Source organism: Dasypus novemcinctus, chromosome 1 (genome assembly GCF_030445035.2).
Source record: "Dasypus novemcinctus isolate mDasNov1 chromosome 1, mDasNov1.1.hap2, whole genome shotgun sequence".
In the NCBI taxonomy this organism is placed as follows: Eukaryota; Metazoa; Chordata; class Mammalia; order Cingulata; family Dasypodidae; genus Dasypus; species Dasypus novemcinctus.
The window spans coordinates 13,053,622-13,078,859 of NC_080673.1; the positions used below are offsets into that span (position 1 = coordinate 13,053,622).

At 37.0% G+C, this 25,238-nt stretch overlaps 2 protein-coding genes across 28 annotated transcripts in view; one reads left to right on the forward strand and one right to left on the reverse strand.

Annotated features, from left to right (window-relative positions):
* The first annotated feature begins 5,949 nt into the window (after window positions 1-5,949).
* SPATA4 (spermatogenesis associated 4) lies at window positions 5,950-15,638 on the forward strand. The gene is given in 7 exon segments (XM_004464964.5): window positions 5,950-6,185; window positions 7,012-7,141; window positions 7,539-7,657; window positions 7,763-7,983; window positions 11,988-12,104; window positions 15,432-15,496; window positions 15,498-15,638. Coding segments are annotated over 7 exon segments (930 nt in total). The 5' UTR covers window positions 5,950-5,967; the 3' UTR covers window positions 15,558-15,638.
* A 25-nt stretch (window positions 15,639-15,663) lies between these two features.
* The window catches only part of WDR17 (WD repeat domain 17), a 123,342-nt gene continuing 113,767 nt past the window's right edge, over window positions 15,664-25,238 (reverse strand). For 12 of the 27 annotated variants that reach the window (XM_071214015.1, XM_071214020.1, XM_071214045.1 and 9 more), the window contains 4 exons: window positions 23,085-23,183; window positions 22,583-22,766; window positions 20,276-20,450; window positions 15,664-17,513 (listed from right to left, as the gene is read on the reverse strand). In XM_071214015.1, coding sequence (XP_071070116.1) covers window positions 20,331-20,450; window positions 22,583-22,766; window positions 23,085-23,183 — 403 coding nt within the window. In that variant the 3' untranslated portion in view covers window positions 15,664-17,513; window positions 20,276-20,330. Of the gene's footprint in view, window positions 17,514-18,055; window positions 20,451-22,582; window positions 22,767-23,084; window positions 23,184-25,238 lie in introns of those variants that run through there. The other 15 variants (XM_058306650.2, XM_058306366.2, XM_058306790.2 and 12 more) reach the window with 2 other exon arrangements.

A 25,238-nucleotide genomic window follows, 5' to 3' on the forward strand; every position in this document is an offset into this window, starting at 1 on the left:
TTTATTAGATTGAAAGCTTACAGTTGGAAGCTGTGAAGGTGTCCAAAGCAAGGCGTCATCAGGAGACTGGCTGCTGGTAATCCTGGAGTCCTCTTTCAGATGGCAGGGAGGCTTATGCTTCTGCTCCATGGCTCATTGCTTCAGCTTCTGGCTGCTCTCTCTCTGGCTTCCTTTCTCCCATTTTCCTTTTCCCCATCTCTGTGGCTTTTTACTCTGTGTGTCTGCTGGGTTCAGTCCTCTGTTTATAAAATACCCTATCAAGAGGACCAAGACCCACCGTGTTTCATGTCTCACTGAAGCAATCAATCAAAGGTCCCTCAGATGAATCCAATCCAAAGGATCCTACTCCCACAGGAATGGCTTAGCTTCAAGAACATGGTATTTCCTGGGATCCCCAGAAAGCTTCAAACTGTCACATATAGACTATCTATTCAAAGATGTTTGCATAGCCTTAGAGGACAGAGAGAGTATCTTCTTACAGAACAGAGAGCAGATTTGTTTGTTGACCAATTTAAAAAGGTAATATCTCCCTCCAGAACAAAGCTTGGGCAGGTTTTCTTGCAGTCCATTATAAAATATTGGGGTCTTCTCAGCTCAGGATTCCTCAGCTTCCACCTAGGCCACTTCAAGTCATCCTATGGGACTTGAAAGTCAAAGTGAACTGACACAAACATATTTCTCACACTCCTGCCTTTGCCATGCCTTACAAAGTCCTTTATCTCTGGCCCAGGAGTCTTGCATCTTCTACCAGCCTCCATAAACTTGGTATTTTGCAAGTAGGGAAAACTCTCAGACCACCCTTCACATTTCTTGACTTTGTTATCCCTTGTTTCAACCGTTCAGTGAATTAGGCAATAACTAGTAGGCAATAACTCAGAGAAAGTTATTCAAAACCCTCACCTTCGATCACCACATACTTATGAATGATACACATACTTCTCTCTTGGTTACTAAACTTTATTCTATACATTGTGGCCCAATTAACTTGTCAAAAAATTAATCACTTTTCATCAAATATTTATTGAGTACCTATTGCACACAAGTAGGCAATGCACACATATACATTAAAAGCAATATACAAGCTACTATCCCATGTGTCTTTATAAGGACAGAAGTATACATAAAGTAAGTGGATTGGAGTAAAATTCAGTACACCCTGATTTCCTCCCTGAATCTGATGATTATAAGCTACTTTACCTCTCTCAGGCTCATTTTCTTCCTGTTGGTTAGCAATTCTCAACCTCTCCATTATCTACCTCTTTTATTTTTTCCCCTTATTCCATATTAAGAGATTAACAACCAAGAAACATTGATTAAGTAAAATCATTCTGTATTTATAGATCTCAGATCTCAGGTAGGTCTGAGACTGGTTCTACTAGCACGATGATATACCTGGCTGTTGATTCATCCACTCTCAATAAGCATTAGGGAAAATGCAGTGTTGATATAAATTACCAGCACCTGGTGGACAGAAAGTATGTTTCTAGAGTTTCCACACATTAAAAGAGGAAAGGGTGTGTAAGACCTTCTATTAGCTACCAGAGAAAGCTTCTTGAAAATGTAATGGACTCCTCATTCCAATAAGATAACCATCTGTTCCATTGTTGGGTTCCTCTCCCAGGTACCGAAAGAGCAGGGAAGGTTGCCTCTCTTTCTGGCAGGAACGTGGGGTTCCCTAATCTATGTAGCTGTTTTATGCAGTAAAATTCTTGCAGTGTTTACCTTTAGGAGACACACTCGTAACATCACTGTGAGAGTTGTGACAACTACACACCTTTTTATTTTCAAATAGGGAAAATAAGGACAACCACTAACAACCCACCATTAATACTTTCCAATATACTTTGGGACCAGTGAGTCTAGAACAGGAAGAGCTGGACTTGAATACCTCCCAAATTCCCTGCTTCTCTAACAGTATATCAGCTACTAAACTCCATGCACCTTCACATTAATATTGCATAGCATAATTTTATTCATTATATAGCAAACTAACTCTCTGCTAGTAAAAGTGTACATTCAGCGAGGTAATGAAATGAGCAGATACTAATGAATTTTAAATTGTGATTATGGTATATAAGATAACTTTTTATGGGCACTTAATCACTTAAAAGACTCTAATTTCTAAAATATTTATGATTCATATGCTATTATTGATTAATACATGACAGAGACATAAAATATTTATGTCATAATTCCATGGATAAATATTTATAATTTATAAAAATTCTTCATTAAAGCATAAAATTTAGGATGAGTACTGAAAGAAACATGTATTTATGATCAATATCAGATACATATTAAAATAAAATATACATACTTTATTCTGTAATTTTTTAATCTCTTCCTTGTTTTAATTATTCTTTTTCATCTTTCAAAATATTGGAATCTCTGAGGGACTCTGACAATTAGAACACCTTTCTCCCGCCCAAATTCCAACCAAGTTGAAAAAAAATAAAGTCATGTAGATGGGAGTCAAAAATACCATCAGATGTAGGCTAAGAGGGAGGACGTAGCTCAGTAGGATGGTCAAATGGACCTTCCAAGTGAACTCCAGAATCAGTTAGACCTACCCATCCATCCATGGGTAAAGCTAGCCTGAGGCAGATCTCCCCTGGCATGGCACAGCTGCCTTTGCTGGAGCAGAATACAGTGTATGCTTGCTCTCTGTATCCAGCAAGCTCAAAAAGGAAAAACGAGGAGGAAAGGTATGGAGTCAATAACAATTTCTGCCTTTGACGGCTGTTTGGCTTATGCACAAGGGGATGGATCTTAGAGAACAGACTGTGGTTTATTGAACACTTAATGCCGAGGTAACTCCAATTACAGCTGCTTTTCCATTTGAAGTATCTTGGCTGGAATAACTCACCACAATTCCTAGTACCTGTTATGTTTTCCCTCCTAACAACTTGAAATACGACCACAAGCAGTTTGCTTTCACTTAGCAAGATCAATAGTATGCATTCATGACTTTGCCTTAGGTCAAATCAGTTTTCGGGTTTTCTGCCTCAAGAGCCACAGAGTATTTGAGTCGTAACATTCCATGGTACACTGGTCCATTATGGTGGTGACATGCTGATTAGACCTGACGAACAGGAGAAGCAAGTTTCTCAGATGCCATGGTAAGATGTAGGTGTGCCGGTGGGAGAGGCCAACCCCACTCCAGATGCCAGGCAGCATATCATTCTGAGTCCAGTCAGGAGAACAGAAATAACTTGATCTAGTCAACAAGAGAATTTCCTACAAGGAACTGCTTCAACAGAGGTTGATGAACTGCAAAGCTAAAGTGTGGACATCGATCTTGACATTTCAGGAAGCATTTGCCACCCCTAAAATCAGAGAACAAAGGGAAGAAGTTATACAAACCTAGGAGCTTGGGGGAAAAGGCTTATAAACTCTTATTTCTGAGAAAGGAGTATAAACAGAAGGTGCTGATATTTCAGGAACTCAGAGGAGTGACCCCACAGTACAAGGCTTCTAGGGAGCCCACACCTCAGCAGCTGCTAAACCCTTTGAAGGAGTATGATGAAATTGGCTCCAGGAGTGCTAAAAGAAAGTTGGAGTCTGGAACCCACTGCCACTGCCAGGTGAAGGTTTGGTACTATTGGGGATACAGATAGGAAGAGCAAGCCAAGAGGAAACAACAAATCCCTTCTCCCTTCCTCATGCCTCCTGGTCTCTCTCTAGTTCCCACTATTGGCTGCCTTTACCAAAAACCTGGCAAAGGAGACATCCCATTGCAGAGTCCCAGTTCCAGCGTTCCCTATTGGAGGAAGGAAGGGCTTTTGAAACAGAGATGTCCTTGATTATTGGCACATTTATTACAGGAGAGAGTTCGAACTCCTTAACAATTAAGCCCCTATCTATCATTGGAGTCTTATCTCTAGCCATTACCTCCCAAATCTTGGATTATACCTCATGCTAATGCTAAACACTTTCTTGAACTGAACGGGCTATTTATAATTTCCTGAAACTCAGCATATCCTTACACACATTAGCCGTCTCTGTAGAATTGCATCCTCCGCTCTTCACCTACCAGATTTCCACTGATCTTCTTTGAAAGCATTATGCACACTTACTGAGCTCTTACTAGGTGCTGCACACGATTCTGGGCTTCTTTCATATTTAACTTGTTTATTTAATCCTCACAACGATCCTATGAGGTATATCCTGTTAATTTCCATACTTTACAAATAAAAATGGTTACAAAACTTGTCCAAATTAGAGAGCTAATAAAAGGTAGAATCTGTTCTCCAAAGTCTGTGTCATAACCAGTTGAAAATACAGCCTTATAATATCCAGATCAAAATAGTTCTCCTCTGAGAAGACTTCCTAAATTATTTGCTTCTTCCCTGGTACTAACACATTTTCACCATGGCAGAGCTCTCCATTGCATGTAATACTTTCAATAATAATTGAATTTCTGTATCCCCTATATATAATCTAGCACACAGCTTTCCAATAGAATTTCTTGCACTAATGTAAATGTGCTATATCCAAATGATACCCACTATCTACATGTGACTATTGTGAAAGACAAGAGTTGAGTTTGCAGACTATAGCTTTTTATTTGGGACTTTAAAGTTCTGCGCAGCAAAGGAAGCCAGAACGGAAGTAACTTTGGGATTCTAGGGATGGAAATGATTTTTATAGACATAAAAAGGAAGTTAGTTTAACTCCTATTGATTGGACAAGGGTTTGTCTGTCTTTTGGGGTAGATTTAGAGCAAGTGGGCTTTATTTTGTATTGGGTCAAAGGTAATGAATTAGGGGCTTGATTGGTTATCTGAGTCAGCTAATTTGGCAGGTATTTCAAATTTCAAAAGATAAAGAGTAAACTCAAAATGGTATTTTGGCTCCAACAGGTTCCCAGGGCTTTCTTTATACAATTTTACCTCTATTGAGCAGGATTTTAAATTTTATTTAATTTCAATCTATTTAAACTTAAATAGCAACAAGTGGGTATTTGCTACCATATTCGATAGTGTGTCTCTAGTCATAGCAAATGATAGTGCCTCAAAAAAAATTCATTGAATGAATGAGTCAAAGAAAAAGCTGCAGCAACTTCACTGGGCAAAGGGAAGCATAGCTTCGCTTTTCTTCTTTTCGACCACATACAGTTACATTGGTATACTTTATTTATTAATATGAATAAACACTCAACAAAACGTTATAGCTCCACTATCCAGAGCCACACCACATTACATCTTGCATAATATGTATCCACGTGCCACATTAAGTGATTGCTATAAACATTTTGAAAGGATTTTTATAATTTTACTTGTGTCAGTCTCTGCTCACTCAGCAATCTTTCTTCATTCTTGCATGGTTCACTGATAGATCCCAAGTGCCTAGATGAGTGCCTGACCCACAGGCACTCAATAACTATTTGTTGAATGAATGAATGGATGAATGATACATACTAAGGCATCTCTGCGAAATGTAAAAATATTTTCAAGCAAGCACTTTTATGAATACTTAATGTAATAATTAATGAAATAGGTATCGTACGTTTTATTAATATCAAATTTTCAGGCTTTCCTCGCTGTCTGGCTGGATAAAACCCCAACACCACCTATGTTTTTCAGTCCTCAGACAAAGAAAACTTCCCCCTCCTCTGTAGCCTCTATCATATATCGTATCATATCATATCTTCAAAATGTTTGATAGATAACAGGCCTTTCTCAGCTGGGAAGCAATCACACAATTTAAAACGCAAATTGGGGAACCAGGAAATAAAAGAAGACAAAAACATCTCGAGATCATTTCTCCGTGCGCGAAGCCAGCTAGAAGTGAGACTGAAAGCGTGGCCTCGGGATTAAGCTGCGCCCACGTCCTCGGGGGCCCAGGACTGGCGCTCCCAGCCCAGAGCCGGGGCCCTTGGGGGCTGGTGACCCGGAAGCGCGGGGCGCGGACGTCGCGCCAGGTCCCGCCCCGCCGCGGCCGTTGCCATGGAAACCCAGAGGCCGCCATGGCTGCCGCCGGCCCGGGAGGCAGGCGCGGGCCGCTGCCGGCGGCGGCCCCAGCTCAGGCACCGCCGCTTTTCCCTCCGGCAGCGGCTCCCCGCCGAGGGAAGCCGAAGAAGGGTCTGGTGTATCCACATCCTCCTAAGAGCTCCCGCCTGTCTCGGTCCGTCCTGCGCTGGCTCCAAGGCCTGGACCTGAGCTTTTTCCCCAGGAACGTCAGCAGGTGCTCGAGGGAGCGCGTCGCGGAGCCCCGGGAGGAGCCCCGGGAGGAGCCCCGCGGCCCGGAGCGCCCCGGGAGCTGCACCTGGCGCGCTTGCCGGGGCCGCGGGCTGCCCCTGCGCACGACCCTCGCCCCCTCCCCACGCTCGTGGAGACGAACGCCACTTCCACCTTGATCCTCCAGGGGGCGGGCTTAAACAAAGGGGGGGTTGAGGCTTTCCAGTCATTTATTCTTTCAATCATGAAATGTTAGACAAACTGAAGTGTTTGAAGTCTACAGAAAGATTACAATGGTCCAGCCTCCTTTCTTCAGGGACGTTGGATAGCAATCCCGGGGGAACCAGTTTATCCTCCGGTGGAGGTGACATCTAGCTGGAGGCCATCAGGCAGTTTAAGAGGGCGCCGCTTAGCAGCCGCCGGGCCACACCGAATAAAACTGGCATCAGTATTTGCTTTGGGAATGAAAACTAAATTCCACAAAAATGAAGGCGGTTTCTCTCTTGAAGGCAAGGACTCTGGTTTACTAATTTCGATAATCTGTGCAAAAATGAGTCTTCAACTCTAATGTGAAAAACCTGGGGATTTTGTTAAAATGCAAATTTAGTATAAATTAATGGAGGCAACACCAAAGCCTTGGTGTGTATATAATTTTATCAAAATGCTATCCCCCAGTAGGGCTCCACCTCAGAGCGATGAGCCAACAAAACTTTAAAATTTATAAATTACCTCCTGTCAGCATGGAATATTAGATTGGCACAAATTAACTGAAAAATCATACAAAATATATAAAAACTACTTTAACTTTTGGTTTTCCTATTGCTATGCAACAGGGATTTTTCAAATGGCTTCCTGATTGCAGAAATATTCAGTATGTATTACCCCGGGGACATCGAATTGTCATCCTTTGAAAACGGAACCTCCTTAAAAGTCAAGTTGGATAACTGGGCACAGTTGGAGAAGGTAAATTAGCAGTCATTTAAATTTAACTGTTAAGGACTTTGTTTTAAAAAGTGCCCTCCTGATGTCGTCAGTATCTGTGTGGATGTGTGTGATTGTGTGCGAGAATACAATCCCACTGAGTTAGCAGCTTGCTCCCATATGCGACAAAGTAGGTTATTAAATTCCAAGTGTTAATGCTGTGAGTTATCTGTGAAACGGCATATAACTCATTTAAAATTAGCGTGGGATGGAATGGTTGGTTTTCTTGCTGAATAATATTATCTTTTAATAATTAAATCATTAAAAATCAGAAAATTAATTGAGAGATAAGTAAAAGGGGGATTAAAGTGAATTCACAAGTAATTGGAAATTTTTGTAGAACTTCTAACGATGAAAACATTTCTTTCTACTGTTAAAGTTCTTGTCAAGAAAAAAACTCAAATTACCTAAAGAACTAATCCATGGGACAATACACTGTAAAGCCGGAGTACCTGAAATACTGATCCAAGAGGTTTACACTCTGTTAACACATCGAGAGTGAGTTATCTGGAATTTTCTAGAAATGCACATTAATGTTAAACTTTTGATAATACAAATATTATTGAGGTATGTCTTTGAAGAGTGTTTTCTTCTTTATTCCAGAATTAAAAGTATCCAGGATGACGTCGTGAATTTCACAGATTATAGTTATCAGATGCGCTTGCCCCTGGTTCCCAGGTCTACAGCTTCAAAGTCTATTAAAGATAACATTAGGTTATCAGAATTAATGAGCAACCCCAACAGGCTCAGCAATGAACTTAAAGCAGAGTTCCTCTTTCTTTTACAAATGTTGCAAAGAAAGTTGAGCAGAAAACTGAATCCAAGTAAGTTGGAAAGTCAGCTGAGATCTTCTAAACTCTAGGAGGCTCTTCTTGAGTAGAGATGAATGAGAAGTCTGTCACTGACCCATTTTATTTTCTCATTGGTTTAAAGGGAAAACACCTCTCTTATGTTGTCATTGACATGATTTATTATTATCATTGGAGTGCTTTAAGTTAAAACTCATTCTTTCTGATGGCCAATGTAGTGCATAAACATTTTTCTTTTTAGAAAAAATGTTAGCCAATCTGTTCGTGTAAAATTTTGTGGGAAACAAGTAGTTCATGCATCTACTCAAGTAATGTTTGAGAGCTCATCAGGATAGAAATACTTTAGGAAAAGCCTGGATTAGCATGATTCACCTTTGCATAGTAGCCTTGTGTGTAGATGAAGGGGCAGCCTGGGGCAACCCCTGACAACTTGCCAGAGGTGTCACTGAGATAATTCTCAGAGCATCCAAAGCATTTGTCATTAGAGTCCCAGGCAGACTGCAAACAAAGTATGTGAGCTCTCTCTTTGTGCTTTTCTAACACTCATTCAGTACACCACTCATGTCTTGGAATATTATCTCCCTTGATCCAAGGACCTAGAAAGTTCATAACTTCTGTTGACACCCAAACCTTGCAGACAATGAGGCAGATGTAGTTCATTAGGATTTCTTTCCCTTTTGAACTCCATTTACTAAAGAGAATCTTCACATCCTATTTGGTCTCTGGAAGGAGAGAAGAGCAAAACCTTTAACTCTTCCTGACATTATGAGATAGATATTTTGGATTTTCTTCTTTCCTCTGTCCATTCTTCTGTCTCCTATTACTTTTTGCTTCTCTTCCTTGATTCTTTCACTTCACTAGCCTTACTCAATTCCTGGGTTAAGAATGAATTAAGATTATTAATCTTACTGTAGAATTTTATATTCAAATGTATGTTTTTTTAAATTTTGTTGTGAGATTTATCATACATGTATGCATATAATGTCTATGTACAATTTAAAGACAACTGGTAAAAATGAATAAACATTTGTGCATCCTTATGTAATTTAATAAATTACTGATAGCTTTGCATTCCCCTGTGTCCTTTTCTGATCACGGTCCCCACCTCCCCTCCAAGTCCTGCTATCTTTGTTCATACTTTTCTTGATGAAAAAAAAAAAAAGTTTTATTATCTATGTTTACTATTTATGTCATTCTTAATTTCATTCATACATACTTCTTAATTTTAAGGTATTTGATTTTATCAGACTTTGTATAGGCAGAATGCCTTACCACGCCCATCCCCAAATTGTCCATACCCTAATCCCTGCAACCTGTGGATATGTTACATTTCATGGTAAAAGGGACTTTACAGATATAAAGATATGGTCCTTGAAATAGGGAGACAATCCTAGATTATCTGATTAGGCCTAATCTATTCAGATGAACCCTAAAAAAGCAAAGATATTTCTCCAGCTGGAATCAGAAAGATGAGGCAGAGGGAGAAGTAAGAGAGATTTGAAGCATAAGAGGGCCTTGACCTGCCCTTGCTGGAGGGAGTCACATAGAAAGCGTGGAAAGGTGTGTGGCAGCATTTAGAAGCAATTAACAGCCCTCAGTGAGTGACAGCCAACAAGGAGACAAGGATTTACCCACAAGGAACTAAATTCAGCTAACAGCCAGGATGGGCTTGGAAGTGGATTCATCCCCAGAGCTTCCAGAAAGGAACGCAGCCCTGCCAAACACCTCGAGTTCAGATTTGTGAGATGCTAACTAGAGGAGTCAGCCTTCTGTGCCCAGGCTTCTGACCGACAAAACCGATATTTGAAAATAAAGGGGAAATGTTGTTTTAAGTCACTAAATTTGTGATAATTTCTTATGGCCGAAATGAAACACTAATACAGATTTCAGAGTTAATACTGTTAGTGTCATTAGATTATGAATACATTCTCCCATATTTGAACTTACTAGAGTTTAGTCTTTCACTTTTAAGTTCTTGATTCTTTTCACAATTGATATGGAGAAAATCTCATACTTTTATGCTTTCTATCTGTCCTCTTTTTCTGTTTCTTGTTTTTGTCTCGTCTATCTTTTCTTTTTTGGGGACCAGATTTTGTTTTCAAAGGTTTCTTCCCACTACTGATTTGGAAATTTAGAAATTTCTTCTCTTTTTAGTGCTACCCTAGAAATTTAATGTGCACATTTATCTTCATCTAAAATTAATCAGTATCTTTATTCTTCCTCAATCCTACAACGACCTTAGAACACACACTGTGGCTCTAATCAGTCCCTGACACTGATTCTCTTTTGTCGTCCAGCATTTTAATTCTGCCAACGTTTTAACACAAAAAGCAGGCATTATTATTTTTCATATATCATGTTCGCTCATATTTTTTCTATCTCACTATTACTTCCTCTCATTGGTTCTAGTTCTGATTTCTAGAACAAACCTTACCTATTCCACTTACTCTTCTGTTTGAAAGTCAAATCTTTGCAGAGAAGTCTATCTCCTTCAGCTTTTTAAATGGTTTTTCTCAAAGATCGTCTCCACCCTTCAGATTCTTAGTCTGCTATCACCAGTCTTGATTCTTGAGACTGCTGATTTTAAGTTTCTCATCTGTTGCTAAAGTAATTACTGTGATAATTATAGTTCTGGGAATGTTACTAACCAGGTTGTCTTTAGTGTTAACAGGACATGACTGATAGAGTGGCACTTACCTTAGACCAGGGGTTCTTAACCCGGAGTCCACGGGCTCCTGGGGTCCGTGAGCGTGAATTGAAAATTCAAAAAAAACCTTATTCTTGTGGGGATGTGTTGGTGCTGGTGTGATATATTTATTAAATAGTACACAGTGGAGTGTGGACTTAGTATGATTTTTGAGTGCAGTGGATAACCGCCGCAAAAAGGTTAGTAAGAATGGCGGAGATGGTTTTATGACGCCATGGGAAAACTTGAATTTCTAAATGTTTCCTGAAAATGACTGGTTGAAGAGATGTTGAACCAACCGTGTTAGGTTATCAGGTATTGAAATTATGGGAAAGTAGAAAAGCATAATTTTGAATACTCCAAAAATTTAATTTAAAGACACACTGATGTTGAGTGTCATAAAACTACCTGCGGCTACATTCTGAGAAGGTGTCCGTGGTTTTCACCTGACTAGCGAAGGGGTCCGTGGAACAAAAAGTTAAGAGCCCCTGCCTGAGACATTCAAGCCGCAGTGATAGGGCGCCGGGGCTGCAGAGGAGTAAGTGATGTTTAGAAACTCAGGGAGATTGATGGCCAAGTGTGAGAGTTTAATATAAAAAATATGGGAAACATGGAAAGAACTTTTAAGACGCTATTTTTGTACGATAAAAGTCTTTGCAAATGAAATAGGTACTGTATGATTTCATTATACAAAATATAAAAATAGGCAAAACTAACCTATGATGATATGTCAGGATAGTGATTTCCTTTGTAGTGTTTGGATGGGACAGAATGTGGATTCTGGGGTGCTGACAATGTACTATTTCTTGTTCTGGGTGGTTTACCCAAGTATATTCATTCCAAAAATTCATCAGGTTGTAAGCTTATGATTTGTTTGCTTTTCAGTATATATGTTATCACTGAATCAAAAATTTTAAAAAAATTAATAGGAACATATGGGTATTGCGGTAACATTTTCTAAATATTCCACAACTTCATATTGTTTTCATTCACTTCTATTTTCTGGTTTGTATTATTTTAACATTGCCTTGTCCTCTTCTAATCAGACAAATGGTACAGGCTGTGCAAATATGTTGTGCATCAAAGGTAATGTGAAAGGTGTGTGCGTGGGGTTTCCGGTTTCTAATGTATTTATTCACACCACTCATAAATATAAAACATGTCCAGGATGAGCCGCGTGCTTTATTAATATATGTCAATAAAATTGATTTGTTAAGAAAACCAAAAAACTGTATGTCTAAATACCATATGCAAATTTTAAATTATGATATCTTACTTTGTCAATGATCATTGTGATTTCTTGAGAAGCAATTTTTATGTTTGTATTTTATAGGCTGGTTTGATGTCAAACCAACAGTGGGAGAACTTACTCTGCATCACCTTCCTACCCAAACCACTGGGCGCAGAAATAAGTTAAAGGTTTCAAAGGAAAAAGTTGCTCCTGTTTTATGTAAGTTCTTTTTTAAAATAGCGTTATACTTGTCAAAATGGAATTATTTTTGTTGTTTGAGTTTTACTCTGTTCAGTTAAATTTTTAAAGGCAATTACAATGTTCGTCCAGGTTTTCCACCTAAAACTGAGTATCAGGTAGGTAGACTTAGTTGCTTTTTGATAGGTGGAGGGGCATGTGATCTGCTAAGTACCAGTCACATCACGGTGAGTTCCCGAGCAAGGGCACCCCAGCCAACTACTAGTGGATTCGTTTCCATTCTGATTTATCCTTAAATAGGTGAGTCTAAAACAGGTGAAGCTGGTTGGCAGCGCTCAAAACAATTCTCAGGCAATTGAGGGATGAATCAGTATCAAGGCAGACAGAGATTCTTGCATTCCTAGACTTTCCAGTCAGAGGTATTACAAGAAGTCACAGGTTAAAACTGTTAAAATTGTTAACAAACATTTTTATTATAGCCAGCTATGACCCACAGGCCAAATTCAGCTCACCACCTATTTTTGTATAGCTGTTTTCTACATTTTAAATATTTTATATATTTCAAATGTTTTTATTTTATATTTTTAAATGGTTGAAAAATACATAAAAAGAAACAAAGTATTTCCTGACATGTGAAAATTAAATGAAATTCAAATTTCTGTGTCCACAAATAAATTTGTATTGGAACATAGACACACTTGATTTTTTCATGTCTTTTCTATGTCTGCTTTTAAGTTACAGTGGCAGAGTAATATAGTTGTGATAGAGACCATAAGACCCACAAAACAGGGCTACCATATTTAGCATGTAAAAATTCAGGGTAATACAATGAATAATTTAGTGTGCATGTGGAACATTTGGGATAATCTTTTACTAAAACTTATTCATTTATCTGAAGTTCAAATTTAACTGGGCATCCTGTGTTTTTTCTGGAAATCTTACCCCAAAGCCCCAAATATTTATGATTCGGCCTTTTATAGAAAATGTGTGTGATCCAGGGCTACAGAGCATGTTTCCTAAACTGTTAATAGGGATTTCATGGGGGAAGAGAGTTCCTTGTGTATATAAGGAAATGTCAAACAGATTTCTTTTTTTAAAAAAAATATAACATCTTGTATGCTCATATGCATTGTCAATATCAAAGAGCAACTTCCTACATTCTCTCTGAATAGAGTAGACTGTAACTTGTTTGGCTTAGTTCAATGGTCTTGTAGAACTAGTGTTCCTCAGAGCGCACCCTCTGATATCCAGATATCAGGCAGCCCATCAAATCCTCTTTCACTCATCATATGCCTGACACATGATAGAACCTATTTTAATTTCCTTGGCTGTTCAAGCACATACCATGCAGTGGGTTGACTTTACCAATGGGAATTTACGAGCTCATGATTTTGAGGCTAAGACAAAGGCCAAATCCAGGCATTACCAAGGCCATGCTTTTTCCCTGAAAACCAGCTTCTTGGGACTGCCGCTGGTGGCCCTTGGTGCTGGGCTTCTCCTGGCTTCCACTGACCTTCGACTTTTGCTTCCTATGGCTTTCTCTGCCTGTGGCTGAATTTCTTCTGCTTATAAAGGACTCCAGTAATAATTAAGACCCACGCTGACTGAGCGGGGCCGTGCCTTAACTAAAGTCACCTCATCAAAAGGTCCTCCTTGCAAGGGGTTCACACCCACAGGAATGCACTGTTGAAGAACTTGTTTTCTGGTGTATATACAGCTCCAAAGCACCATAGCAACAAAAAGAAGTGCATACCAGTGTTCTATGGGGAAAAATGTATCCATAGTTTCATCTTCAGGGTCTGGGAATATATCATCTTCCTAGACCTGCCCCAACCTTTTTATGTTAGTTCTCTGTGGGACACAAGTCCCAGCAGAATGGATGCTGAAGAGTGAAGGGTGAGGCACGGGAGGAGGAAGGGCATGGAGGCGTGGGGAGGAGCCTGCCGGTGGGGATTCTTCTCACTTACTGGTCTCGTGTACCTTATTGATAATTGGACCTGGCCGGGGATGAGCAGGGGCATGACCGACTTGAGGAGTTGCAATGGAAAGACAGGGAGGACTAGTAATAAGCCACAGTGGGGCTTCCTTCCTGGGTAAGAGAAGGTGCAAAGAGGCCACATATGAAAGGTGACGCCTACTGATATTTGAATTGTGAAAGGGTATTTTTCATCTCTGCTATCTTTAGGACAATTTTCAAGGGTCACATATGAATTTTTAGAAAAAAGTATACTATCTTTACTTCAGACCAGGACTCCAAGGAGAATGCACTCTTGTCTTTGCAATTTTAATCACATATAAACTTCTGTAAATAACTCCCCTTCCCATTTTATTCTCTCAGTGCTCTTTTAGATTCTCTGGATATTCTCTTCTATGATTGATTCTCTTTTACTCATGTCTCATCCTCTCCTTTTCAAAATGGCTGATCCTGCTCAAGACATCTGAAGTCTCTTAGTCTGGGTATACAGGGAATTAATGAATAGTGTGGATCTGACTTTGGTAATTGTAAGGATTGAGAATTGTTTTGCTAAGTTTAATTCCACACCCCCCCCCCCCGCAATTTAGTTTAAAGGATTCCATTTCAGTTGTTTCTGACAAGAGGGTAGTGTGATTAGTTCAAGTCAATAACATAATTTGAACATTAATGGAGGGAGAGGCAAGAACACCAGACTGTAGCAATTTATCCCTATTTTACCATGTATGATCGTCTCAAATGGACTGAAATCATAGGCTATTCATCTGAAAAGCCTCTAGTTATCAAAAAGACTGGATGAAATTAAGTGTAAGTTGGGTTGTTACCCCTGCTTTTTTTTTAATAGTTAAGCTCCTCCTTGTTTCCCTAAGTCTATCATATGGCAAAAATAATATGCCAAGAGAATATGGTTTCCTGAGTTGCCATGGGCCACTCACATTAGAACTGAATGATCTACAGAGAGTCTAGGTGGCCAGGCTGGAGGTCTCAAAGCAATCCAAGTTCCAGAATCTGAATTATGAATTATGTAGGTTTGCCAAGTCTAAGTACAAAATTGTGGCCCTATTAGCTCAGCTGCTTTCTGAAGCAATATCTAAAAATAGTTGAATCATATTCAGTATCAGATGTACCATAAAAAGACCTGACTATTTTTAGATACTGCGTATGACTTTTGGAGATGGGTGACATTCAAATTTTTTTATTCCTAACTACTATAATGCATCCTTTAAATATTCTGTTTACCAGGCATTTAGATTAATCTGTGCTCAGCTGGTTCCCAATCATTCTGCATATATTTGATATACTTAGAAACACTGATGGTTGTGTAAATATTTAATAACCATGAATTGATTTTAATTTTGTTTATTTAAATCTCCAAGCAAATGCAGGTAATGATTGCAATCTACATAGAGAAATCCATGTGAAACAAGCTGGAAGATTAAGTCCATTATGAAATGATCAGAAATATGGAAAAGCAACCTGTCAAATGGCTTTTGAAGAAGTGATGCCACCATCTTTTGTCATACTAATGGGAGTGAATCACCTATTTCAATAATATGTAAATTAAAGTGAAGTCTTATCCGTAATTAGGCTAACGAACATATCTTTTCATTCAATTCAACAATGCTTTATTGAATACCTTTTATGTGCCAGGTAAGGCTGGAAATACAAAATCAAACTAATCAGTACAGAACAAGCAAAAATAATTTTAAAAGGTACAGTTAAACATAATTCACCATGACGAGTAAGAATGTTTTCTCACAAACTTTGTAGGAATGTATTATGTTTTCCTCACCAGAAATCAAATAAGCTACTACTTTTCCTGACATCATATTTACACATCACATTTGTGGTGGGGGGCAATCCTAGAGTAGCCTGCTGTCTTTCTCTGGTGCACACAAATACATCCCGTGCTCAGGACGTGTGTCCACCCAGCAGGATATAACTCAGTCTCCTGGTAGGTAGAGGGACTGTTGGTACATTCCTCCCCCTTTTGTCCTGAACATACCTAAATAGTCACTGGAGATGGTCTGATTCTGGTTCACGCCCCAGTAGTATAGCTTCCCCGGCGGGGAGGGAAGGGGGTTCCTCTACTCTAGCCACAAACACTAGAGAGCTGTGCTACTTGCAGACTCTCTCCCTACGTCAGCCATGGACTGTAACCGCTGGGCTTGGGGAGCAGATGCCCACCAGTGGAGCTGATCTCGCTCTTTTCTCCGTGTAAAACACCTTTCCATCAGAGACCGCATGAGCTTAGCTTTGGCTGGTGACTTGATACCCATATGGGAGTGGGTTGACTTCTTTTTACTTGTCCCTCCTTCTGACTAAAAACTTTCATTAGACTTTTATTCTGATGATTATTATAGAAAGTCTTGCCCATCTCAATGAACAGCCTTCATTTAAACTACTCCTTAGAAATGAGTGTTACTCCTGTTGATAAGTTGTGGGGAACGAGAATCACGTTTTTCTCTTTCTTTTTTAATTTGGTATTGTTGATTAGCAATCTATTTAGTTCAATTTAAGAATTCCTGTTGGTTGATGCCATACCCCATATTCTTAGTGGAGGGAAATAAAAGCAGATTGACAGTTTTATATTTTCTTGGTAATCCTACATATCTTTGGAAAATTATCTTCAAATGGAATTATTCATGTTTTAATGCTATCTCACTAACAATCTCATCTGACTGCCAAGGTAGATATTACTAACGCTGAATCCCACAATATACATGTCAGATTTCAGCCGAACTCTATCATTTTTTTTTTGGTTATTTTTGGAGGTTCAGACTGTTTTATTAGCATTTCTATTTTCAGAGATTTCTGAGTTTAATTTTACATTTTTGGATAGGTAATATTTAGTAAGAGAACCTAAAGAGAGTGCCAATGATATACATATCTTCATGTGAATATGTTTAGGATACAGTTTTATTTGTGATAAGGAAGAGATGGCTAGTTCAAGTGTGTATCGCAACCAGCTACAGGCAATTTTCCCTTTGCCTTGCATTGTAATGGGATCAATCTAAAGTAGACAATTCGTTAACCTTTAAAATACAGTTCCTGAGGAAGAGGTTCTAGAAACAAATCTTCTGAAGCTCAGGTGAGAAAAGATCTGGAGAAGAGGATCAGTTTTAGGTAAATTGTCAAAAAAAGTAAGTTTGTTTCTGGGCACCCTGCTCTACCTCCTGGAAAGCTAATCACTCACGTCCTGACTGTGGCAAGTTCCCAAGGCCTCCCGTGGGAGAGACGAAGAGTTGTGAAGAACAGGAAAGAGTCTGCAGGCTTCATCACACAGTGAATAGGTAAATGGAGGTAGAAGGTATGGTCAAAGGGGGTCCGCTCAAGAGCTTCCTGAGGATGAGTATGTCAACTGAAGTCAACACTCCAGGCATATCTTAAGAAGACCAGTTATGATATAAAGAAGCTTTGACAGAAGCATTGGACTTTTCTAGGAGCTCCACCAGTACCTAGAGGAACAGAACCTTTTCAGTCAATTGGCAGAATGCTTATCATGGTAAGAGAAGCTACTGTGATATGCTGTTTGTATTAATCTGTAAATACTTGTCCCCCTTTATGCTAATTTTGGGGTATATTAGAGTCCATGTGCTTACATATGGGGAAGCAGTCTCCTAAACAGTTCTGGGTTTCTGATTAGGATAATACCCAGAAGAACATCTGGGCCCTTCACATCTCTGATAATTCTGATCCAGAATTCATGGAGAAACTATGTTCTCTTTAATAGAGTTTCAGGGATGAGATCCATGAGATTACCAGGATTTAACAGTGGGTATTAAAATTTAGGGGACCTGAAGTACGTATATACCTATAAATCTAGACAACACATGCCATATTATAGCACAGTCATATGGTATTTAAATTCTGCATGAAAGTACATATTTTCTTTACTTAGGTATAAATGTTTCAGAGATTTGGTACAATAAGTATTTATGAAGAGTTGACTATTAAAAGACCTTCTATATTACTTGTACAGTAAATATACGACAGCAAATTTTATCAGTTATTAAAAGAGCTTTTACTGTATTCAGAATGCATTCTGACTTAAAACCAAAATAGTATAAATTTTCCTGTTATAAGGACAATAAGATACAGTCATTGTTCTAATGCGGCTATTTCAGAATTTTCTGAAGACAACTGATAAACATATTCCACATATCTTCACCGACATTAAAAAGCATATATTATAAGACGTAACTCATTTAGATGTTACAATTTTGTTAATTATCTGCTCTCTTATAAGCAAAATATTTTTCTAATGCCTTTAAAATCATTGTCTAGTAAGACTTCATAAAGTCGTATTTAAACTTGCAATATAATTTTGTCTATATTATTGGTAATATGGACATCTTCAAGTAGTAAAATAAACTCATTTTGTTTTTTCATGCATATGAAATCTAACAATGAAAAAATACTTTTATAAATTTTAAAAAGTTGCTTTGTTTTTCACATTAAGGCATAATATATACAGACTGACATGGTCAAATGACATATTTATAATTCTATGAAGAATAAATGGTTGTAATTAATATTAAAGTATAGACCAGAAGAAGTAAAAAAAAAAAAAAAAAGTTGAGAACAGAATCAATCCTATTTTTTATTTTAAACAGAATTTGGGTTACATCTCTGTTGTCTTCATATGCTAAGAGAATATTTTTCTTCATATTTTATAAATAAAATACTATTTTTCTCCATTCATTATGGAGGGAAATAACTGTTTACTTATGAATAACTTGCCATCTTTTCAATCTTTTGAGTCTATTGATAGCTTTAAAATACAAATAAGGATAGGCTTATAAATCTATTTTAAAACAAAATTCAGAGTGATAGTGGAATTTAGACTGCCATTTTTAAGTCAGGAGATTTGAGTACATACACGCTAATTAGTAACTCTTATGCAGGAAAAAATTGAGTTACAAATATCACTTAGAGTTAAAAAATACTTCTCAGATACACTTTATATTAAACATTGCATACATTCTATAATATTTCTTTAATAATTTATTTTTTATAAAATGTATTTAAGCCTGCAATTTCTTTTTGAGGAGTTAGAATTAATCAATATTATAAACATGATAAATAATAAATAGGGACATAATATGTATTTGTTTTCTTTCTAAGACACTCTTTAAGAAGGTTCTTAAAATATTCTAAATACAAAAAGCTTAAAGATAATAAAATCTACAATTACTTAGGGATATGAGCTTACTCTTAGACAAAATCATTTATATTATAAATCCTTTAACACAATTTGAGGATCAAAGTACTAGTCGCCCTAATATGCACTCATTTCATAAATTTCAAAGCCAGAATTCTAGTCCAGTTAAAATATTTGTAGCCATATATCATATTTTTTCCAGCTTTACATTTTAATATATATTAAAAATAAGTTCACATAATGTATCCAAAATTTCAACTAATATACTAACTAGAAATTTTTGAAACTAATTGTCATAAAATAAATTGTTTTAAAGTTATTATAAATGGATTAGTGTTATTATTTATATAATAAAGGCATCAAAAACTAATATCCTTACATACCAAATATCTATGTAAAATAGTCAATTATATATAACGCAAAATCTCATATATATTTGACAACATTTTGTATTTCTCACCCCCAATTTTTTTTTCATACCTACATAACCTAAACTTTTATAATTAGATATTTGAACATTAGATGAAAATTTTGGTAGCATTTTATTTTTTTAAATAAAACTCAAAAATGTTTTCACTGTGTGTCTATTTACTGATATATATCAAACCTATATTAAATATGAGCTAAACTAGTGGCTTACTATACTTATTATAAAATCAAGATAGGTGCTTGTTAACCTGAAGATCAGTTGTACAAACCTTACATTTCAATATATGGAGACACTGTTATTCAAATATTCAGGAAGTACTTCCTATATGTCAAGCACTACTGTCAGTGTTGTAATATTTTTTATATTTCAATGTTTCAATAATATTAATATGTTGGTACTGTTTTTGCCTTGTGAAACCTTTATGCTTTTAGATTACTTAGTCTTTTATAAATTAAACATTACCTCCCTCCCAAATATGACTATTATATTTTATAAAGGAGACTATTTTCTTTAAATTACATAAATACTTTATTTTTCAAAGTTAAAGAATAAATTCAATTGTAATTTCCCATCCCTCAACCCCTAACATTTGGTTCTTGGACAACCAAAGTTAAGGTAATACTAACCCACAAAAGTTCTTCTTCGAAAAAAATGCAATTAAGCACAGAGAAAAAGCTTCTATTAAAATGGATTGAGTCGTACTCCAGTCCCTAGCGGTGAGAACGGATTCACCTTTGCCCACATCAATGCGTCATTCAGCGAGATAGCTGATTTCCCATCTTCAAGGACAAATACAGGGCCCTGTACACAATGATGGTTGGGAAAGAGAATATGGGATTATAAATTCACAGCTTATTTTTAAACTTCCAGAAGTAGAATTAATCTAATTAAAAAAAACCACTGGCAATATTAGGTAATTCAAATAGGAAATTCAGAAATATGAAAAAAGATTCGTTTTTAAACTGCCACTAAATAAAGCAACAATTTTCAAATATTTTAACATTATGTCACTATTGCCTCATGTCTTTCAAAATAAACTTTAATTTTATAATGTGAATCTAAATATAATAGTTCTACAAATGAGAATAGGGTTTAATAATCTATTGTTATAAAGTTAACTTATTTTATAAAAGCCTATATGTCTAGTTATAGACTTAAATATACTCCACTATGTTAATCATGTAACCTATGTCAATACAGCCAGGAAAATTATTTAAGCCAGAAAATTTTGTACCCCTTCTTCCAAAAATGAAGAATGGTATGTTTCTCTAAAATTTAAAGTTCAATCATGTGATTTACTAGCATATATATAATTTGGCTTTATCAGTTATTGTATTAGATCAAGAACTGTTCTGAAGAACTGATTTAAAAAACCTATCAATCTATATTAACCAGTTCTTAGAAGGAAAAGTATGCTTTTTAAAAAATCAAAAAATGCAATATAAATTTTATTTTCTCAATAGTGGTCTAAAGCTATCAGGTTTTTATTTGTGATTTCAAGTGATATGGCTTATTGTTAGCAAATTATATCTAGATATTGGGAAACTCACCATGTGAGTAGGTAAAATAGACAGTGTCCTGTTATTGACATTTCACAATGATTATAACCTGAACACATCACTTTTCTGTTGAAATAGACATGTCCTGGGAGGGTGGCACCCATCTAAATTAGCTGTTTATACCTTAGTATATATGAGGTAATTAATAGATCCTTTCCTGAATATAGGTTTAGGTACAGGGGGGATATACAGCAAATGAGGTCATTTAGCTATTCCAGATGGAGAAAAGGAGCCTAACGAGGAGAAAAGGAGCATGAAGGTACCAAGTACCAGAAATGGTAAATAAAGGGTAGCAAGTGGCATTAACAACACACTCTCAAAATTTCACAATTGTGTTTTTCTTAATTATGTAATTGAATATACTGTTTTAGTTCTTTACCTCTGAACATAGCTATAAATGTATTTTTGGAATATACAGGTGTGTTCTACAGACTTGACTAGCATGCATTTGCCAGTCAAATTCCAGTTAGGATTTACATTAACAGCAAGCTATTTAGTTGTGTCTGAAAGCACCTCCACTCGCCTGGAATGCCAGCATTAGAAAGGAAATTATGGATTTGGAATGCTTTATAGTCAAGAATCCCCTCACTGACATGGGTATGCTGCCAGGAGGGGGCTCTTGTAGTCCAATTCTCCAGTTTCAGTGAGCATTTCATGGAGAGTCAGTTTTGTTGCCTTTATGGGGACTCCTATAATTGGTCCTGGCTCTAAGATGAAGAAGGCTTCTCTACTTGCTTGAGATAATGGCACCCCTGGGTCATACTGGGAGGCCCTGGCATCACTCATCATCATTAATTTGATTGTACAATAGGGTCTATGCCTTGAGAATTAGCTAATCTTCATGATTGATGCCAATAATTCTCAATCACTAAAAAACTTCAGAATTCACAATGTAAGAACATGCATAACAGATCAGTGAGATACTGTACATTTATCAGTTTTTAATTGCTTTGACCAAATTTATAAAAGAAGATTAGAAAGTTAATATACTGAGATATAATTATTTATAACTATGTTGACTTTTGTTGCTTTGTCTCCCTCAATTAACTAATTAACCTAAGGAATTGATTTTAAAACATTTGTTTCTAGGTATACATATTATTTTTTACTAAGTATACATATTACATGAAATGCTTCTACATTAATAATAGGTAAAATGACTATCTCTATGAATTTATTTTAAAGAGAATGAGGTCATTGAAATTAACTATGGAAGCACTAAGGACAATATTTTCTCACTGGGCCCCATACAGCTTTATAGGTTCCTACTTTTTTCAGTTTATATTTATTTTATGATCATATTTTTTAAAATTAAGGAAACAAAAATGTTCTAAATGCACATTTAGAACATTTTTGCCTGACATTAGACTGTACCTGGATTTTTAACCCTGTAAGACAAGAGATGTGAATGTCGGAATGACTCGGAAGATTTGATCCAGTCACATAATCTGGTCCAGTAATTCCTTTGAGTGGTTCTTCTTTTATTCTCTTTAGTAAAGTCGCATAAGCTAGTCTTTGGGAATCAGAAGGAGGCGTGTATGGAGAATCTTCTGTTGATCTATATTTCCAACAGAGGTTACATTTTCATTTTTGTAGAATCAGAGTTAGAGGTTTAGATTAGAAATAGTTCCTGGTGATTTTTAGGTCCCCATTATAGTTGAAGGGAAATAAATTTTTAATTTGATTTAGAGTGAAACAAAGGACTTTAAAAAGCAAGAAAAAACAGCATTGTAAATTGTTACTGAATATATGCTAACAAATCAAGATTCATTCTTCTGTCAAAAGTATAATAAGACAATACACATTTCCAACAAGTTTGTCGATGACATTAAACAATGCTTTTTGCACTCCAGTCTTTTACATGATAGCCACTCACCTGTTGGTGGACTGTGTGCAAGCTCTCCACGCATCCAGTTCCTCAGAAAGATGCTCAATTTTTAAAGGTACTGAGACCTCCCGACGTTTTAAGAGCTGACTGAAACATGCGATAAAGAAGTTAACATTTGACATTTATAAGCTAAGGTATCCAAATAGCAAGTGAACTTTAAATAACTTCGATTTTAGATTTAACAAGTATTGTTTTTCAAAAACATATTATGTGTGTACACATGATTACATACATATGTGTGCTTATAGACACACACACTATACCCTACTACTTTTTATTCATTCATTAGCTATCACTTCTAACTGGGAGGCCCTTCTCATCTCTCTTTCCATTCTCCCTGGTATATATGTTAGATGTCTCTTTCCTCTGTGTACTCAAGACAACTTACATTACTGATATTATATTTACCACATTTTGTTAAATGTTTTTTTCTGTTTCTATCCACAACTGGCCTGAGTGTTCCATGAGAGTAAGACTTATGAAGAGCATGCTAACTTATATATGTAACATTTAAGTTCCTGGAAAATCAAAGATGTTTGATAAATATTAGTTGGATGAATGAGTGTGTGAATAAATGAACTGTATAAATGTATGGAGGATGGTTGGATAAGTCACACAATGTTGACTAACAGTCACATGTGATTATTACATTGTATAGCACATAACTATTAAAAATGAATATTTGAGAGGAGTAAAATACAAGTGACAGAATAGCAATAGAAGAATGTCAACTAATAGAAAGGAATGGAAATGCTGATTTAAATTCTTTAAAGATAGAGATGTGGGAAGCAGACTTGGCCCAGTGGTTAGGGCGTCCACCTACCACATGGGAGGTCCAAGGTTCAAACCCCCAGCCTCCTTGACTGTGTGGAGCTGGCCCATGCGCAGTGCTGATGCGCTCAAGGAGTGCCCTGCCACACAGGGGTGTCCCCCGCATAGGGGAGCCCCACGCGCAAGGAGTGCGCCCCGTAAGGAAAGCCGCCCAGCATGAAGAACGTGTAGCCTGCCCAGGAATGGCGCCGCACACACGGAGAGCTGACATAACAAGATGACACAACAAAAAGAAACACAGATTCCCATGCCGCTGACAACAACAGAAGCGGACAAAGAACACGCAGCAAATGGACACAGAGAACAGACAACTGGCGGGGTAGGGGAGAGAAATAAATAAAATAAATCTTAAAAAAAAAAAGATAGGGATGTGTGGAAAAACACTGAAGTAGGAATGACAGTAATTTATCAACCAACTGCAGAGAAAATTGGGAAACATAATAATTATAATTATTTAGATAAATAACAGTCTAGTCCTACAATGTTACAAACTATGTCTTTTAAAGAACCAGTTAACTGATATTTAGTTAACTGATTTTTAGGCAATAAAAAGAAAAAACAGAATAGATAATAGTAAAAGTAAGCATTTCCTCAGTTTTCTATGCCTTATGGTTACTCATGCCAGTTGTCATCATTCTATTAGAATATTAGAAATAGTAAGAAAGAAAGGGATAATAATCCCCCACCCCACACCCAAATCTAATATTTCACTAATACTATCTCAAATCAGATAGTGGCTTATTTATTTATTTTTCAATAAAAAGTACTGAATTAAAAATTTTGACAATGTGGCTATCTTCAAAATGAATTCCTTAAAAATATGGCTTCCTTTTGTACAATTCTGAACATGTGCCGGTAGGTTTTCATGGTCTACAATATATAAAGCACTGTAAGGAAGAAAGGGGGAAAACACAGGCAAATAGGCGGAGGGAGACTTGTGGAAAAATACCAGCGAAGAGCTTACATGTTGTCTTGGTTTCCCAGGCTGCTAAAAAAAAATACCAGAAAATGGTTGGCTTAAACAGTGGGAATTTCCTGGCTCACAGTTTTGAAGTTAGAGAAGTAAAAAATTAAGGCTTCGACTTGTGGCTTCAGCTCCTCCTGTGCTTCTCTCTCTGTCTGAATTCCCTCTGCTTATAAAGGACTCCAGTGGTCCAGAATTAAGACCCAGTCTCATTCAGCTGGGTCAGGCCTTAACCAAAAATTACATCTTCAAGAGGTCCTATTCACAATGGATTTACACCCACAGGAATGCAGATTAAGACTAGAACATGTCTAAATTGGGGTGTGTAGCAGATCAATACTATTTAT